Source organism: Equus asinus, chromosome 19 (genome assembly GCF_041296235.1).
Source record: "Equus asinus isolate D_3611 breed Donkey chromosome 19, EquAss-T2T_v2, whole genome shotgun sequence".
Taxonomy (NCBI): Eukaryota; Metazoa; Chordata; class Mammalia; order Perissodactyla; family Equidae; genus Equus; species Equus asinus.
Genome location: NC_091808.1, coordinates 22,186,287 through 22,205,727, shown reverse-complemented (window position 1 = coordinate 22,205,727; position 19,441 = coordinate 22,186,287). Strand labels below are relative to the sequence as shown.

At 44.5% G+C, this 19,441-nt stretch overlaps 1 protein-coding gene across 1 annotated transcript in view; it reads right to left on the bottom strand.

Annotated features, from left to right (window-relative positions):
- MREG (melanoregulin) overlaps nt 1-19,441 on the bottom strand; it is a 55,096-nt gene that overhangs the window by 19,729 nt on the left and 15,926 nt on the right. Inside the window, exon 2 of the mRNA XM_014843576.3 lies at nt 18,105-18,264. Within this exon, the coding sequence (XP_014699062.2) occupies nt 18,105-18,264 (160 nt within the window). The remainder of the gene's footprint in view (nt 1-18,104; nt 18,265-19,441) is intronic.

Genomic DNA, 19,441 nt, shown 5'->3' with positions numbered 1-19,441 from the left:
ATCCTAAGGAAATAATCTCAAAAACAAAAGAAGTCAATGTAGATGATGTAGATTAAAGCATTAATTATACATGCCAAAAGGTGAAGAAAAAAGACCTAATGATACACTGATGATGAGTGTTAAAGCAGAATATGTACATTTATTATAACATATTATGTGTATTTTTTAAACAATAGTATATATATTCACAATAGTATATATACATAATATATGTATAATGTACATATGTGTCTGTATATATCCTATTACATCAAAAATACCATAAGAAAAATGCAATAAAATAGTATAAGAGTGTTTATCTCAGTGTAGGATTATATATAGGCGATTTTTTTTCTCCTATACTCTCCAAATTTCCCACAATGTTCATGCACTTCTTTTATAATCACAACAGAAACTTTAAAATCCCTACAAAGGATTATTTTTACAGTTTCCTTTGTTAACCTAACCTCGTGTCTGATTACCTCAAAATGGAGAAGTCTAGTTATGGGTACTATCGTCATTTGAATTTATTTAGAAAAGTATTTACTATGTTCTGGATGGATATGCACAGCCCTTAGCCATCTGATTTCAATGGATTCTGTTAACTGAAAATCATCTCGATAAATCTGCAAGTTCCTGTGCATGTCACAGCATTTAGCTGAAAACACTGTTGCTTCGGCAGCCATATACTCTGTATGCCAGCATCTCTGCCAGCTTCAAAGAGGAGGGGGAGCAGGGGGACAAAGCAAGGACAAGGTGACAACGAGGAAGGAGTCCCAGCAGAGTCAAGATCCCTGTGGGGCGGGGGGGGGGGGGCAGGGGCAGGGGCGGGGGGGGGGGCCTTTCTGCAGAGCCAGGCAAAGACACAAGGGGAGGAAAGGGAGAAATTAGGAAGTTATAATTTGCTTTTATATACTAACAACCCCCAAATCGGAAAGTTTTCCATTTTTTAACCCAAATACTTCTTATCGTAGTGGTAACCCTTTTTGTAATTACTCTTCTTGCATAGCTTATCATCAGGGACCCTACTCACAACTCCTCTGTCTTTATTTCAAAGCTGTCAAGTTATTTCTGCCCGATACTGAATACTCCCAGTGCTTTTCATCTTCACCCCCTCACAGGAAGGAGTTAAAGCAGTTGGACTGCGTGTGTGTGTGTGCTGGGGTGGGGGGGGAAGCCACCAGGAAAAAGAAAAGAAGGCAGGTGAGTCCATCTAATTTCCTTATCAAGTGAACCTCCAGGTAGCTAGACTAACGGTATCTGCTAGAAAGAAGAAACCTTATCTACAGAACACTCTTAGCAGGACGTCTCTGGCCAAAGGATTACTTCGACTCAAGACACCCAACATCTTTGGGGTATGGCTCCCTGGAGAATGTCACACAGGCTATAATGAGGGGCATACAACGGAGCTCTGGCATAATCTAAATGCTGTCCACCGTGTGAGGTCACCCAGTGAACCCACTTAGACTCAACTAACATTCTGAGTCAGAGGCGCATGTCCTGTGGGCTGGGGAGACACTCTCAGCATCTGGGCCGTCTCTCTGCTTCATCTGAGCCTCTCATTTGCCTGTGTCTGAAAGTATCAGTGAAGCTTGATGCTGGGTGCCATCTAGGATCCATGTGAATAGGATCTGACAACCTGTGTTTTGCTCACCTCACCTCTCCCCCATCCCTTGATTCCTACTTCAGAGTTATTATTTAAATCCAAGCCTTATAAAACTTTTTCCCTTACCATTCCGGGATCTCATTCACTGTCCACCTTTTACTTCCCCACAATCTTCAAAACCGCCTCCAGATGGTGCCTCCCCGCTCACGTGTTGTGGGTTCTCCAACAAAGCCTGAGCAGGACGCCACGCCACAGCCTCAAGGAAACTATCGCCTAAGTGGAAGCCGTCCTGTAATTGCCCGACACGCACCGGGTAACATGCTTGTTTATAATTACCCCCTTCTTTACTGGCTGTTACAGACCCAGGCATGACCCTTCGCCAAGCCAGTTAGCAAGCTGCCTGGTGAACCCTGAATTCAGCAACCATTTCTGGTTTTCAAGACCTTTGCCTCATCAGTCAGGTGCCCGGTGCCTTACCAACATGGCAGGCTGTCATCAATTCCAGCAAAGCCCAAACACAATTCCTGTGCATTTAAAACCCCAGAATGTGAAGGGGAAACAGTGGTGTGGCCCTAATCCCTGGTACATTTAACATGTTTAGAAATTACAGTGTATTTTTTAAAATCTTGACTAAACTGCATGACAGATAACTGTATAGTCATTTTTCAAAAGAAAAAATCATCAGTAGATGAAAAACCCTCTGCACCCATAAATGAAAAGGCTAGAAGAGTCTCTCAGTTTCTAAAGAGGACTCTTCTCCCACAGTATTAAAGAGCAGTGGACACCGGAAGCCGTCCTCAAAGAGGCCAGTCACGGGTCCTCTTTGTATGAAAAACTAAATCCACACAATCATTTGAGCCAAGTCTACTGAGCACCAAACCGGAGGCAAGCTCGATGGCCTCAAGCCAGACAGTAAATGTTTTAGGGTTTACAAGACACAAGGTCTCTATTTTGTCACCACAATGCAAAGGGAGCCAGAGACAAGGTGTAAACAAGAGGGTGTGTCTGTGTCCAATCAAAGTGGATTTGGCCTGTGGGCCAGAGTTTGTCTAGACCGTGGAGGGACATGTGGCGTGGAGAAATCAAATCCACCTGATTCACTCTCAGGAATGCCTCCAACCCCTATTCCAGGCATAGCGCGTGCATCTCGCTCAGAGGGCACGAGTGAGGTCCAGCTCCTTAAGATACAGACACCCAGGAGTGGTGTTAAAAGCCACATCATTTCGGCATAGTTCACAGGCCTCTAAGTACTGGAACTTTCAAGATCATGTCCTCCATACTTCCCTCCATCAAATGAGAAAACAGGCCCAGAGAGGTTGAGTGGCCTGCCACAGGTCACATAGCAAATTAGCAGTAGAGTCAGGAGACAGTAGTAGAACTGGGCATGAAGCCCAGGAATACTTTTTACTTTTTAACATCCACTGCCAGAGCCCCAGGTAACAGAGGGAAGTAGGTAAGCTTTTGAACTTGTTTCAGAAGGAGAGTCATTTTCCAAATACCTCACATAGAGCCCCATCATGAAGTGTATGTGCAAGTAAGGGTGCTCCTTCCCTCTGCCTGGTCCCACCCAAAGCTTGGGGGGCACCTCGAAGGGATCGTAAGGCCCAAGGAAACCAAGCAGCTCAAGTGTAGTTTTATTTGTCCTCTGCTATCATTTCCAGCGCTCTCCTTCCTCCAGGTTTCCGTCCTGCCCGAACGCCCAGGGCCAGCACTGCCACGCCCCCTCCTCCCAACCCCCTCCAGATCCTGCAATCAAACTTATCAGCCCTGGATCCCATTGCTTTGAAAAGTAATTTGTGCTGTCCTACTAATGATGGGTAAATTATTTTTTTTGCTAAGACACAACTAATCAGTCTCTGATAAGGACTAATGTATTATTACTTCCAGACATAATTTGAGTTTTAAAGGGGCCTTTTAGTAGCTCAACACAGTGTTTTTGAATTTATGTTGGCTGGCTTTTCCAAAGATGCCTGGGGAGCTGACTTAGATGGGGAAATCTAGAGGACTTCATTTGGGGGGAGAAAAGGAGTTCCAAAGATAACAGAAAAAGGTTTAAAAACCACAGACATACGCCAAAGCACTGGCTCATGGTCAAGATCTGTCATAATACCAACACAGAAATATTTTAAGGGTGTCAAGAACTGTGAAGCGTCTGAAATGTGACTCCCTTACTCGCTAACAAGTTCTCCTGCCGCCGTTCCGTGGGTGCTGACGAAAGACATCAGACTCCTGGCTCAGAGGCAAACGACCCAGCAGCAGCAGATCAGCATTTTTTATGCCAGTTGTCTGAGCCCTAATTCCAACATGGTAACGGGAAGAGGGCCAAATGACACCTGCCTGGGCAGCAGGCTGCATCACAGGAGAGGCACCCTGCACTTAAGGAACCGGGCTGTTTCATACCCGGCAACAGGCCTGCCTGGCTTTCACTCTGGAGAGAGAACCATCTACGCCTCCCAGGGCTGTTCACGATACAAACATCCTTGAAAAGACAGTTCAGAATGAAGAGCAGACAGCGCCTCTGCTCACAACATGTGCAGAGATCAAGAGCCCATGAGGAATTCTCTCTCAACAGGCAGGGAGGGTGTGGCTTAAGGCCAGGCCTGCTCAGCTCTCCCAAGGAATGTGAGCTTCCCCAGTCAGGAGTAACAGGGCCAGAGGGAAAGAACAAACCTTGCAAAGGGGACAAATAAGCAGTTTCTGCTTGTTTAGTTCAAAACTGCTCCCCATCCCTCTTAGAACAAAATTCAAAATCCTCTCCATGGCCTACCAGGCCTTCATGATCTGGTCCTTGCTGGTCTTCCCAGCGTCACACCCCACAGCTCCTTCCCTTGCTCTCTCTGCAGCCTCGCTGGCCTTCTCGCGGTTCCTGGCATTTACCACGCTCATTCCTGTCTCAGAGCCTTCACATCCGCTGTTTTCTCTGCCTGGAAGGTCCTTCACAAGGCTCACCTCCTCACCTCATCCAGGTCTCCACGCCCCAGCCCAGCATCACTTTCTGTTCCCTCATATTGTCTTATTTTTCTTCAAAGTGCTTATCACAACCGCCATGGTGTTTATTTGTTGTCAGTCTTCCGTCTGTAGAACGGAGGCTCCCTCACTACAAACCCTTTGTTTACTGCTGTGCCCTCAGGGCCTAGATCTGACCCCCAAAACAACTATTTTTAATCCTAACAATGGCACGCCTACCATGATGGCTGAATTGTGACCCCCTCCAGATTCACATGCTGAGGTCCTAACCCCCAGTACTCAGAATGTGACCTTGTTTGGAGATAGCATCTTTAGAGAGGTAATCAAATTAAAACAAGGTCATTAGGGTGAGCCCTAATCCAATGTGACTGGTGTCCTCATGAGAAGGGGACCTTGGCCACGATAAGCACGGTGTCAGCAGCCACAGTTGGTTAAAAGACAACAGTGTCAACGGCTCCCCACACTTGGAGGCAGGAGTTCAACAAAAAATCCTCCCTCAGAAACACTCCAGTACACGCTCGCTCTAATTTGTGTATATCCAAAGGCGCTGCCTATTCCCCAAATGTCACTTTATAATGGGTAAAGGATAACTACTATGTCACGGATTAAAATGTTAAGGCAAGGACTGAGGCGTCAATGAAATGCTATGTTTTCAAACACCCAGCAGTCAAAAAGCCTGGACACATTTGGTCCCGAGCCAGTTCCTCTCAATGATGAGAGCTCACCCTGCGTCAGCTGAGACATTCTCAGGAAGACAAGCACAGGCAGGTGAAAACATTCTGAGCAAGCAAAGGGAAGAAGAAAATGGAGGAAACCAGCAGAGGGCTGCTGCCTTCCCTTCCAGGCTGTTTTACACAGCCCTGCGCTCGACCTTCTGTGGCTGGAAGAAGAGTCAAAAGGGGTTGGAAGCCAGGGAAACAAGGGAATAAAAGACCTTTCGAAACGAGGGCAGAGAACAGGTAGAGTGAGTGGTATGAACGGCAGTCAGTGTTTCGAGATCAGCCGAGGATCTGCTGGCTGGAAGGGAGATGGTTTCTCAAATGCCCCTGCCTTACCTAACCCCAGTCAGAGGGGAAAGACGTCTGGAAAGCCCAGACAGTTGTCCACATTCTTGTGCAACTCAAAGAGGTGCTCGATGCTAACTGCCAGCTGGTGCCAGGGTTCACCCCTTTAAACAAGTCAGCCCTTGGGCCCCACAAAATCCTTTTGTACAAGAGGGGTCTGGCTCATCCAGTGCCCTGGCCTCCACCCTTGGGATCTTCAAGCAGGATGCTGTCCCCATCCCAGGGACTTTGGATGTCTAGCTTCTGGCAGCGTTTCCCAGGTGATAAGGTTGCTCCAATCCAATTTAGGAAAGACCAGAAACCACGGTGCCAATATACGTGGACATATCTGGAAGCCCAGCAAAAAAGCACTGAGCTGAGCTGGCCTCTCCGCTCAGAAAACCTCTCCTCTTCCTCACATTTCACCAATTAGGATGAATCTGGGTTCACAAGTTCCTCCTTCAAATCATTCACACTCTTCACTGAATTCCCCTACTTTCGTCCTAACACCTGCTTCTTTTTAACTTCTGGTTGAGCCGAGCCTACACAGAGTATGTTTAATTGGGTGGAAAGATGGGAGAAAAAAATGTTAGGGATGGGGTGCTTGGTGGGGAGAGCCAGGCTTGGGGAGGAGCCAACCAAAGGGGGCAGAGCCAGAGGGTAACATGAGAAGAACCCTGCAGGGGCCTCCAGAAGTTAAGAGGGGGTCCCAGAAAGGCAGAGAGAAGGGCTCTGCATGTGAAGGCTGATCACAAATACATCCTTGGGCAGTTCAGTCCTACTCCAAGCAGTCTACTTCATGCGGACACATTACCCATCCCCTCCAGACTTCTGCCTGGAGAGGCAAGCAGAGAACATTAAGAGTATGGCCTGCAGTCATTCTCCACTAGAAAAAACACGGCCACCTCGCTGACTTTACACAGATTACAGTATATGCAGTACAGGACCACAGAGGGCATCTTAAAATTTACCTTTGTAGACTGCAAGGGTTGGGTTGAAAGAGTAGACACCTTGACCGGTCCTTGCTCTGAAGGCCTCTCGCTTCTTACAAGCTGTTGCCACTCCCACTCCTAGCTTTCCTCGGAGCCCTCAAAATTTTAAGTGATTGCGAGGAAAGAGACCAGGACCAATGGATAAAAGGGCACGTCCCCGGAACATGTCCTGTGTTTAATAACAAACTCAACTGCAGCAAATTTTTATCTCTACCACTTGTACCTGGTTTCAAAACTTTCTGGTAAACTCACCAAGCCTGGCAAAAAAGCAAAGATGAAAACTAAATGAACAAAAAGTACGTTGGTTGTGCTATGAAAGGCTCACTCCTGCAGTGCTCCTCTCTCCTGACCCGCCCAACATCTGGGCCTGTTAACTGGCCAGAGCACCTGATCTTCCGGTTTTTGGTTGAAAAACGCGATTCCACAACCAGGACTGTGACCAACAAACATATTTCCCACACGCTTGTGGCCTCCTATTGCAAAACATTATTTACGGAAGACGGAAAGAATTTTAACTCAGGTCCACCGAAATTAGTTCCAAGTTAATAACAACAATGACAAGAGCAATGTGGTCAAAGAGCTTGGGTGTGACTTGACTTCAAGTAATTTGTAATTAAACGTGACAATTATTGCAAGAGGGCGTACCCAGTTTGTATTCATGAGCCACACAGCCTGCCTCTTACGTTGCAAAACCATTAAATGGCACAGCTCACCCCTGCGCTGTAAATAGCGTGATCATGTGTCACAATTATGTGCCAACAGGTAGCCAGGGACAGGCTCCCACATGGAAGGGTGGTTTTACATCAATAAAAATACGGTCTCCTTCCAGAACACTTTGAGGATTTTAAGTCTAAGAAGCAGCAGACCTGGGCCCTCATCAGAACTGGATGGGTGCAACCATTGCCCCCACATATTCAATCAAAACCAGAAGGCAAGCCAAGTTGTTCTTCTGGAATACTCCTCATAAACCTTCCAGATTCCCTAGCTGAGCACACTCACATCCTGAGGTCCCAGTGCGCAGTATCCAGGGCTCTCACCGGCTCTGTGCAATTAAGAGCCGTTTTTTGTTATTCCAAGATGAGTAACACCAATCAAAGGAAGGCGCTGGGGGGGCGGGGGTGGGGCGGGGTCAGGGGTGGTTGAGCAGGTCGGGGTGTGAAGAAGCTGACAAACAGCTCTGTTAATTACCATATGAATTCCCAGGCAGCTGGGGGTAGGGGGGGAACCCGAGAAAGAGCCTGATTTATCAGCTGAATCTTACAATGTTGGAAAGATAAACACCCGACTGACTACTTCATGCACATTCTCCTCGGTCCATTTTGGCAGGATCCCTCAAAGCTTGCTCCATGCTCCTCCTAAACTACTTCATTCTCCCTCCCCTTCCCCTTTCTCCAGCACACCCACAGCAAGACAGAGCAACACAGTTCAGAAAGACCCAGGAAACAGCCACCATAAAGTGTGCTGTGAAATAATTTTTTATACGAAGTATACACATATGAAGTAATACCTGCATATGGTCTAAAATTGTTTTCAAACAGCACAGAAGACCATAAAATTAAAGGAAAGTAGGTCTCCCCTCTGCACCCACTTATACTCCAAAGAGGTCACTAAGGCTAACAAGTTCAGAGGTAACCTTCTAGAAATTTTACTGCTACCTATTAGCAAAATATGCTTTTATACCAATAGGATATCTTGCACACAAGTGGGATAGCTTTATACATACCCACTCAGCTATAGATCAGAACTATCTTTCCACGCCAGTACTTATAAATCCTACCTCATTATTTTTTAAGCTGCATAGCATCATTAGTATAGCTATTTACAATATATTTAACCCATGCTTTCATTGGATATTTTTATTTCCAGATTTTTACGTTTCAAAACAATAGTACAAAGAACACATATCTTTGTTTAACAGTATGAGAATGACCATAGGATGGGGTCATAGGATGCCAACAGCAAAATTGATGAGCTGACTTTAGATTCAATATTTAGGCTACTCCACCTTAAAAAGAACTTCAAACTGGTGAATGGAGCCAAAATGACTGATGAGGAAGCAGAGGAGCTCTGCTGGTCACAAGGGATGACATTCTGGGCAACCACATCCCGTGGGCGCTTCTGTATCTCAGCCAAGAGAGAAATGTAGATCTTTACTGAACGCTGCCACAGTCTGGGCAGAGAGTCCTCCAAGTTCAACAGCCACATCAGTTTCTGTGCCCTCAGTCCAGCCTTATATATTAAATAATAAATGAAGAAAATGAATAAGCCTTCAACTGGAGAAGTGTAGCTATCTATGGGCAACAGAGATGACATCGTTACTTTATTGGGAAAATAGTCAAGAGGTCTCACGGGAGTAAGTGAGGACAGAAGGACTTGCTGGGCCTTGGCAGCGCTGTACGTTCTCTTTGCAATAAGCTGCGTGTTTCGTTCCACCTGCACCGTCTAGAGTTCTCTACCTTCCATCCCTGCTCTGCCGGCTCTGCCTGGGTATCTGCGAGCTTCCTCATACAGTGGCGTCTTCAGCTGAAATACTTCCCTGCTCTCAGGCCCAGATTCCTCCAACATTCCATGATTCTGGATTTCCCGAGTCCGCATTCCGCTGCCTGCCCTCCCAAACCCCTGCCTGTGTCCAGTGCCTGAGACTACTGTTCCCCTGCAGGTGACGTTCAGAAATCTCCACCTGCCACCAAGGGGCAGGTGTCCTAACCAAAAGACAGGAGTAACTTTACACTGGAGATGAAAGCAGCAGGTGACCACATCTTGAGGACAATGGTAGTTAACACAGCGTACGTAAAGTACTTAGAACAGCACTTGGTATACAGTAAGTACTCCGTGACAAATAAAGGAAAAGCAACAGGATATATGAGGAAGCCATTTGGTGTAAAACTAATTCGGCCTGACCTTGTTTTTCCAAAAGGACCTGATGTGGCCTGTTGAGCATGCACTGTACATCTGCTTTAAACATTTACTGTGTCCCAAAGACAAGAATGCTGCCCCTAAAGACAGGGATGTAGCTCCCCCATACTGGCATTTCTCTAAGGATAAGCATCTCTTCCCAGTAACTAAGAATTACTTACCAACCTGCTGTGCTCACCTTGTGACCACTGACCTGCCGACCACCGACCTGCTGCCCCAGCTAACTATTGTATGACAATTGTAAAAGGGACATTCCTATCATATGTGATGTATGCTCTTTGTTCCAAGACAGTATATAACTACTCTGTACACCCTACTTCTTTGGTGCCCTTCCTTCCTTGGGGAAGGAAGGCCCAGGGCTAGTCCTCAGATCTGGCTCATAATAAACTCACCCCAATTTTAACTTACAGATTAACTATGGATATTTTTGTGTCAACATCCATAAATCTCAGCAGTCACTGTTCTCGTTGTCTGATTCCTTTCCACCAAGCCAACTTCTGCTATGATCACCGGCTTCCCATACAGATTTTATTATAAGGGAGATACTGCACCGACCCATTCAAGTTGATGGCCCACCAGATGGACGTATGCATTTGAGTTTATATGGCAGGCTCATGTGAATTTAGTTAGTGTTAGCAAAAGCCCCCATGACGGTTAATTTTATGTGTCATCTTGACTGGCCACAGTGCCCAGATATTTGGTCAAACATTATTCTGGATGTTTCTGTGAGCGTGTTTTGTGGATGAGATTCATATTTGAATTGGTGCAGTCTGAGTAAACCAGAGGACCCTCCACAAAGTGACTGGACCTTACCCAATCACTTGAAGGCTTTAATAGAACAAAGACTGACCTCCCTCTAGCAAGAAGGAATTCTGCCTGCAGGCTGCCTCTGGACTTGAACTGCAACTCTTCCCTGACTCCCCAGCCTGCTGGCTCCCTCCATCAGATTTCGGATTCAGCAAGCCTATGAAATCGTGTGAGCCAATTCCTTAAAAGAAATATCTCAATAGATAAATAGACAGGCAGCTAGACAGCCAGGCAGACAGGTCCTGTTGGTTCTGTTTCTCTGGAGAACTCTTGACTAATACACTCTCTAAGTTCAAATAGCTCCCGGTGCCCTGAAAACATCAAGATCAGAGACATGCAAAGCGATCACCAGATCTTGGCAGCAGTGACACACCCACGGCATTGCAAGCCTGTGACCTTTGCATGAACAACCAACCAGCCTCCCTGACCAACACATCCATCACACTGACCTAAAAATAGTTGTGAAACCAGAAGTGGGTCCTTACTATGATGAAAGTAGAAACCCTAACTTAATGTCAACATCCACCAGTTAGTTCTCATATTGAGTTGAGAAGTGGGGGATCTGGGAAGAACAGAGAAGAATTTCTTACTTTGTTGACACTAAGTTAACAACAAGGCTAAGAAATATTAGCGTTCCAGGTGTATGAAGACTGGCAACACTCTAACGCCAAATCAACCCGCTCGATGTATATTAGACATGTCATTTTTGATAAAATTAATCAACAAATAGGCACTTCAGGCAGAATTTGAGCTTTTGTTGAAACAAATCCTGTAGAAGATAACAGCCTAGATACTATTGAAGAAACAATCACACATGAGAGTTTTCTTAAGAGAGAAATAAGTTGGACAGTGTCTTACATTTTCTTTACAAAGTTCTGTGCCTATAAACTTATTTACCACTCGATTGTTCCTGTTCACATTTAAAACAAAGGACTAAGAAAATCATTCGGGTACCTGCCCTAAATCCTCAGAACCTTGTAGCTTTCCTTTTCTACTCCATAGTCAAGGACGTTAAATAAACCCTGAGTCAGGAGGCCATTTCTGCTTAAACACTATCAAGAAGAGAAAACTTGTCTGGGTCTCTCTCTCTCTCTTTTTAATAGATAGTTCATCACATCAGAGGATTGCTGTGAGAAGCCGGGTAATGCATGTAGGAAGCATCTTGACTGCATGACAGGCACGCATTTCTGATGATCTCATTTGTTCCAGAGAAAACCAAAGCCAATGCTGAGGGAGGTTACCAGAGGCTTAATTTGGTATTAATCCCTGGTGTTTCAACTTTATAAGTAGTCAATTGTAATTTTTTTAAAAACCAACTTTTGAGGCAGCTTTATGGTTTCAGTTTCTTCTCAGGCCCAACTGCTTTATGCAAGTTGTAAAGAAATTAATGAAAAGATACAATTCCTACCAGCGAATTATTCTGCACATGCTTGCCAATAAATAGGTGGCCTTCCTTCTGGAAATTTCCACCATTACAAGCACAATAACTCAGGAAATGCAGAGTCGCAGCCATCTGTTACTGTGACAGTGAAGTGCGGGATATGGAGAAAGTTGGCCAGCTTCCTGCCCATCTCCTGTAGGCTCTGCGGAGGTCCCCAACTTCTTGTCCATCCTATTTCACTGATCTGTCAGTACTCCCAAAGTATATTATCTACTATCTTTCTGGGGCAACAGGGAAGGAGGCCAAAGAGCACAATAGTCTACAGAACAGCAAAAAAAAGAAGCCTGGCCATTACATTCTAGGATATGGACACTCAGAAAAACAGAGAAGAATTCAGGTACTAAAAGCTCCCGCCAGGTTTACGTCCTCTCCACCTTCTTTCCATGGCCAAGCAGCTCAGAGGGAGGCTCTGCCGGACACAGCCCCTTCCGGGTTTACATTCCTAACTGCTGACATTCAGTGGCGGTGACTGGCCCCCAGTTTCAACTGCATCTACTCTACAAAGGGGTGAAAACTGATCAATTTGGAACCACCAGCTGTTTCATCAATCAATTTGGAGGTTAAGAAGTGATCTTAAAAATAAGTGTTGGTGAGGATGTGTGTAAATTAGAACTCTTGCGCACTGATGCCTGGAATGTAGAATGGTGCAGCCGCTGTGGAAAACAGCATGATGGTTCCTCAAAACACCAAACAGAGAATTACCACATGATTCAGCAATTCCACTTCTGGGTGCATACCCCAAAGAATTTAAATATTTGTATACCTCTTTCATAGCAGCATTACTCACATTAGCCAAAAGTTGTAAGCAACCCAAGTGCCCATTGGTGGATGAATGGATAAGCACAATGTGGTTTACACAAACAAGGGAATATTATTCGGTTTTAAAAAGGAATATGGATTTAATATGGATTGAACGACCACCCCAATTCGCCCAATCATTTCCTCCAACACCTTGGACAGGTGAGTGCAAGTCTCCAACATTATGTGGCAAACACCTCCTGTGCAGGGTTACTGTGAGGATGCAGCATGTGTCTGAAGAGCACGCAGCACAACGCTTAGCACACAACATCGTACTCAATAAACCCTATTTCCTAGAAAACAGAGAGTGAGATCACTTGATTCTCAGCTCCTAATAACTATTTTCATTCTCTCCCCCCCGACCCAAACAGTCTCTAGCAAAGTAAAATCAAGAATGGTCGCATTCAACAATCCAGATCATCTGGTCCCCGAACCAAAAGGCCTTCGGAGAAACCCTGAACTATCTAGAGAATTGCTTCCATTTTCCACTGTTATTTTGCTCCGTCATGCTTTGTGTAAAACCTGCAGTCCTATCTCCAACAGAAGCCAACGTTCACCCCTTTGCGGAGAAAGCAGATGGCCCTGCCAGAGCAGGCCTCGTCCCGTGCACAGAGGTGAGTTAAGACAGTAACGCAGAGCCGAACCAGAACATCCCGTCTCCAAGCGCTGCAGCGATGTGGCCGGAACACGATCCATTCTTCCCTCTCTCCTACTTCCTCACAGCCTCCCACCGAACATTCCAGTCCACTCTGTTTTGTTCTTTCTTTTAGTACTAGGGATATGACAGGCTAAGTGTATAATCCAGACACTGCAAACAACCCCTAGGAAGGTCCGTTGCTATTTTAAACATTTTACAGCAACTGTTTACAACGCCTGGCAACACTCCACAGCAGGGAGCCCCGACACAGGGGAAGAGCAAGCCAACTGTACACCAGGAACATTTTATGTGTTTGCCTCTATAGTTTTAGAAAATAATAACATGTAGCTGTTCCCTGGGGTTCTGCAGAGTATGGTTTTCATGGGATCACTTGAGCCACACAAGCACCTGGTGTTCACACAGATCCTGCTGGTGTAGAAATACCGCCTTGCTCAGTGACAGAAAGGCAGGCACTCAACATCAGAACCACATACATTTCTGAGCAAGCAATTACTTAATAGCTTTAAAAACAAGCATAGAATTTCTATCACTACTTACACCCAATAAACATCACCTATTTTGAACCAAAATAGTAGTTCAAAGTGTTTATGAGAATGATTTGATTTTTAGCACTTATTTTCTTAATAAAAAATGTAAAGCCTTTTTTAGCAAAGTAAAAATGTTGAAAATGTTTCTGGACCATCAGAAGGGACACCAAAGACCATAAGTCAGAGAACACTAAAAGAAAGTGAACAAGAGACTGAAAGCAGCAAGACGAAACATCTTGAAGCTAATAAAACAGAAGCCCAGGGCAGGAATCTTAACCAGCTGCACTTACCGTGGAAAAGCCTAACTTGGGAAAAGTGTGTTATGTTACAACTGGGAACACCTCCTGAACTGCGGTCACGACCCTCGGACCAAACCCAGCTCTCATCCCACTGATGGGAGAATGCCTTTCACATCACTGGCATCACGTCACAGAAAGAGGCTGTGCAGACTTTGCTCGTGCATTTTGAAATCTACACTGAATCACAGCCGCTATCTGTTCCTCTCTCACGAGTTCAATCATGGAGCTCATTATCAATATGTCTCTGCATTCACGGAGCCCAGAGTCAAACCCTGGCTCCACACTCTGGGCCGTGTGACCTTGGACAAGTTGCTTCAAAAAGAAATACTAACGGCACCCACTTCACTGAGTTGTTGCAAAGAGGACATAGTTAATATACGTAAAGTGGCTGAACAGTGCCTGGCACTGTTTTCATTATTATTAATAGCTTGGAGGACAAGATCGTTCCATATGATTAAATTATTTACACAAATTCGAAATAAATAAGGTGCACTGATATTCCATTAAGCATTATTAAGCTGCCCAGAACACAGCGTGTTATGTGAAGTATATAACTAGTTTAATGAGAACAAACATGAAGATAATGACTTAGTGACATGATTTTGAGGCTGTTTCCTACCTCTTAGTCAAACACAAAGCATTTTATGGCATCATTCAAAGACAAGAGCAATAATTTTTCTAGTGCTTGGAGGTCTGCAAATGCACCGTTTCTTCTGCTAAAAGTCTGTTTTCCATCCGCTTTTGAAGGCTTGTGTAAATGAAGGCGGATTCTATTAGATTTAAATAATGTTCCTCTTTACAATTTCTGACACTGCGAGCCATTTTTCAGTTCACGCCTTTGCTTCATTTTCTGCTCTCCTATATGTCTTCTTTTCTGATTTTTTTTTTCAGTTTGGGAAAACACTGCAAATTTAGCCTTAACTATTTATAGCCCTTTCTCCACCAGCTTCAGATTCAATAGAAGGCTATAGGTAGTACACACACTGTTTGGAAATTATTTTTCATTTTTCAGAGAATTCCAACTACGGACGTTCCTAGGTCTTTTGTGCTATTGTTACTTAAGGAAAAACAAAAGGTTCCGTTCTCCTTAATACCTTGCTTGAGCTTCTAAGTTGTATCACAAAAAATATCTAGGGTTCCTTGTTCTTTAGTAGGTAGAATTAGTTTTTCTTTCAAAACTAAAATCCTCCGTTTTAGTAAAATTTGTATCAATTTTACCCTGTGTGAAAAAGAAAATAAGCAATATTAATAGAAATGGAACTTATTCAAACTTAAAACACTCCCCACCAGCTTCCTACTTCCACCTTTTAAACCAAAGGTGAGCTCATCTTTCAATCATACTGGACAAAAGAACCATATTAATAAGTAGCAGTAGTCCTTATTGTAAATGTTCCGTACAAACCAGTGGAAAAATATTTTGTTTAACTGACACATTTTTAAATGTGAGTTATCATTTAAAAATCTAGACATTTTATAAGTAAATTTGGATTCTCAGCTTCTCCTAAAAATCCAAAGTTCTGGCGCTTCTGGATCCACACTCTCCACGTGGCAAACGGCAAACAGCAATCTGGGGCTTAGCAGCTGCTCCCCTTAAACACAGCCTGGGCTTCCAGCCCTACTCAGTTCTGCACCCTGAAGTGCTTTCCTAGGGTCCTCCAAGAAGGAGGCATTGTGAGAATTCCAAGATCTTAAACGCACATTATCTCTGATCCAGCAATTCTATTCCTGAAAAAACTATGGAAGTCATGCAAGCATACATGGGTATCCACCACAGCACTGCTTCTAACAACAAAAAGCCTGAATCAACCCAAACAACAACAGGGGCACGTGGAATAAATGATGGTAAATCCATGCAGGAGAATGCTAGGGAGCCCCCAAAAGCCTAAGGCAACTCTAAGCATACTGAAATGGAAATATGTCCAAAGTACATTAAGCAGAAAAAAAGCAAAGTGCAGAATGGTATGGAATATATGATCCAATCTGTGGGGAAAATGAATAGCAATATTAAGATATGCTTTTACATACATTTCAAATTTCTGGAAGAAAATATAAGAAATTTTTTTAACCCTGTATATATATTATGTATGTATTATATATGTACCTTAAAATATATTATATATATTTTATACACCCCTTGCGTATATATATATTTTACACTTAAACGAAAAGGAAGCACCATGAACAGAAACATTTCAAATCATTTTACATATAATTATCATCACCACATCTTCGGATTATTTCTTCAGTTGTCTGTCTTGGTTACAGGGTCCTCTAGAGATAAGCCTGATGTGGTGTCCCAGGCAAGCAGGAGAGAGCCTTCTGGATGGCCCTTCGCTCAGGGCCACGGGCAGCAGGGAAGCGACACGGCGGCCACTTCAGAGCTTTGTGGCTCATGTAGCCTCCTCTACTGTCTCTTCAGAAGAAAGACAAACAGGGCAGGGAAGCAGGAGTGCCACCAGGGTGAGCTGTCAGGCTCGGTCCAAACACCCCTTGAAGCCCTTGTACATGTGCAGGGCGCCCTGGAGTGAGGCGGGAGGCGGGCATATACCATACATTATTTCCCTATTGCTGTTACAGCTCTGGGAAGACTAAGGGAAGAAAAGAGAAGCCCTGGGTCTACTCTCACCAGCAGAAACCCTAACTGGTCAGCCCTAACAGTAGGAAAGGATTGGCTCTTCCATTAAAGGGAAAGCAAGGTCACGCATTCCTGGCCACCTGCTCAGGAAGGGCAGCCAGGGCGGCTGTTCTTGGCTGGAGCCGGATTTGTGACGCGCTTCAAGTGTTACCAGTGGAGGGGGGGTATGACGCTCGGGTCTCGGGAAGCCAGGATGGCGTGGAGCACCGCCACTAGAGGGATGCGATGCCTCTGAGTTAAGCCCTGTGATGGATATTGAGCAGAAGCTGTCCCGTCAGCACTCCACACTACTGTCCCCGTCAGCACCCCACACCTGAGAAAGGATGCTCATCGAAGCCAGTGCAGGACTCTCCAGGGCACCCTACGCCCAGGCCTCAACCAGAGCCCACCTCTAACCCCGAGAGGCATCCAAGCCACATGAACAAACGGACCAGGGCACGTGGCGCTTCTCAAATGTATCACCTCCTGCTAAAGCATGTTTTTGGAGAAAAAAGTTAGCAATTAATTGGCAAAAATAAAGAAATCTAGATAAGGAACAGGTGACCTCCCATGGCCCGGCCAACATACACACACACTCCAGGGCTTTTCTTCAGAACGAGAGCCTGGACTTTCAAGTATCCCTACTCTTCCCAATTCCAACAAGATACAAGGTAAAACCGGTGATCTCTGTTTAATAGAGGTCTCTACTCAGAACTCACTGAGGAACACAGGAGTTAGAAAAGCTTGCTTCTATTATTTGGAAAATGATACTCTAACACTGTAGTGCATCATATTGTATGCATAGTACCATAATACTACTTTTGAAATAAAGGAGAAAATAAAACTCAATCCCCTTTGCTGTTTTCTCTTAACTTCCTAAGTCCTCTCCTTTTCAATATTCTAGCCTTCCCATACCAATGACTTTGGGCTGAGTCTACTAAGAGTGGTTTCAAGCCTTGTCACAAAAATCATCTCAAAGATGGCAGACAGGCTGCTGTCTGATCAACAGGACAACTTAAGATGCTATAAACAGAAAAAAAGAAGAATGAAACTAATTCAGGCCCCACTAATTCAGAATTAGTGATAACACAAAGTACCCTTGAACCCTAGTCTGAGTCTTTTAACTGTGGCTTGCTAAACAACTAGAGAGAACAGAGACGGACTGGTTAAGCTGTTTAAGAGGATCAACTATCCTAAGCATCTTCAACAGCAGTGCCTTGCTGTTTCTGTATCACTGGAACTTGTGTCATTAAGGTAAGAAGTCAGTCATCTGTCCATCAAGCAGGTCTACCAGGACCAGCTATAATTAGCAACTATATGCTGCTGAAACACCTGCTCTTCATTTCCAACACCTCGCCCTTCATTTTTTCCTTTGTTCCGAGTCAGTCTTCTCAGTCGTGGCTGAGTTTTACTGGACGTCATCACCTGCTCACAGCGAGATCCCAAAAGGTGCTCACCTCTGAATCTTTGGCCTGCTGATTACGAACGACTATCAAATTGTACAGGACTCTGTCGTCGTCCGCCTCTGTGTGGGACACATCGCGAGGCGTGCTCCACAGATTCTGCTCATCATCCCTCGCCAACGTTGCTCCAAATGAGGAATACGGACTGTTATCACTATGGTACAAAACAGAGAGGAATAAGGGTTTTGTAATATATAGAACATACTATATGCAATATATACTTCATATGTGTGTAACATATAACATAAATAAAACTTGTATACATTTTATATATTATGTAACATACAATGTAATATGTAAATATATATATTTCTAACAAAAAAGTCTGAATCGTCTTTAATAATTAAGCACACATAACACAATAGAATAAAAAAATCACTTTAAAAGCAGCAGAGAGCAGATGTAACCAGACACCTGGGCAGAAGTAATTTTGCTATGTTAAATATGAATTTCTGCACTGAGTACTTGGCCGCTAAAACAAAAAAGGGAATCCAACAGGGAAGAGAACTCTCTGTGATTAAAAGAAGAAAACAATTCATGTGAAGAGATGAACTTTCTACTGGCTCTGAATTCAAGGGAGCACAGTAAATTTAGACTACCACGGTATGCAATATCTACCTAATTCCTTAGAACAAGAAAATTAAGTAGTAAGCACGCATGGGCAAATACTGTCCATAAACAGTGCGGGATGTTGAGTGCCCATTTTGCACGTCTGTTTTACGATGTACCCTTTGTCAGGCGGTATGCAGCCTGGGCTCCTGGAGACAAGTGGCAGAGCGTCTATCCAGGATGTGCTCGTACACAGCCCCAGTGAACTTCCATGGGATCGACAGGTAGGGTCATGCTGGGCTATTCCCTTCATCTAGTAATATGTGTGAAGCACCGACTCCACGCTAATCACGGGGCTCAATAAAATGGTGAGCAACACAGACATGGTTCCTGTCCTTGGACCGCACTACAGTCAAGGGAAGGAAACCATTAATGAATGATCACGCGACTGTATGATTAAAAACTGACGGCGCTATAAAGGCGGAGTTTAGGGAGCCGAGAGAGCTAGTGGGGGTGGGCGTCAGGTAGGCATCCTGAAGCAGGCGGGCTTGAGCTTTAAGGTGAAAGATAAGAACAGAGTTCCAGGCAAAGGAAACATATTCAAAGGCCCTGGGGTGAGAGGAAGCAGAGCTTATGCATTAGAAGAAAGGGGACATTTCCTCAGGAGGTAGCTGGGGCTAGATATGTATCGGTTTGTATTCACGTTTTCTAACATTCTTTAGAAACGTGGTCTTTATTCCTAACAGCAAGGTAAGATGTGGAAAGGTTTGAAGCAGGGCAGT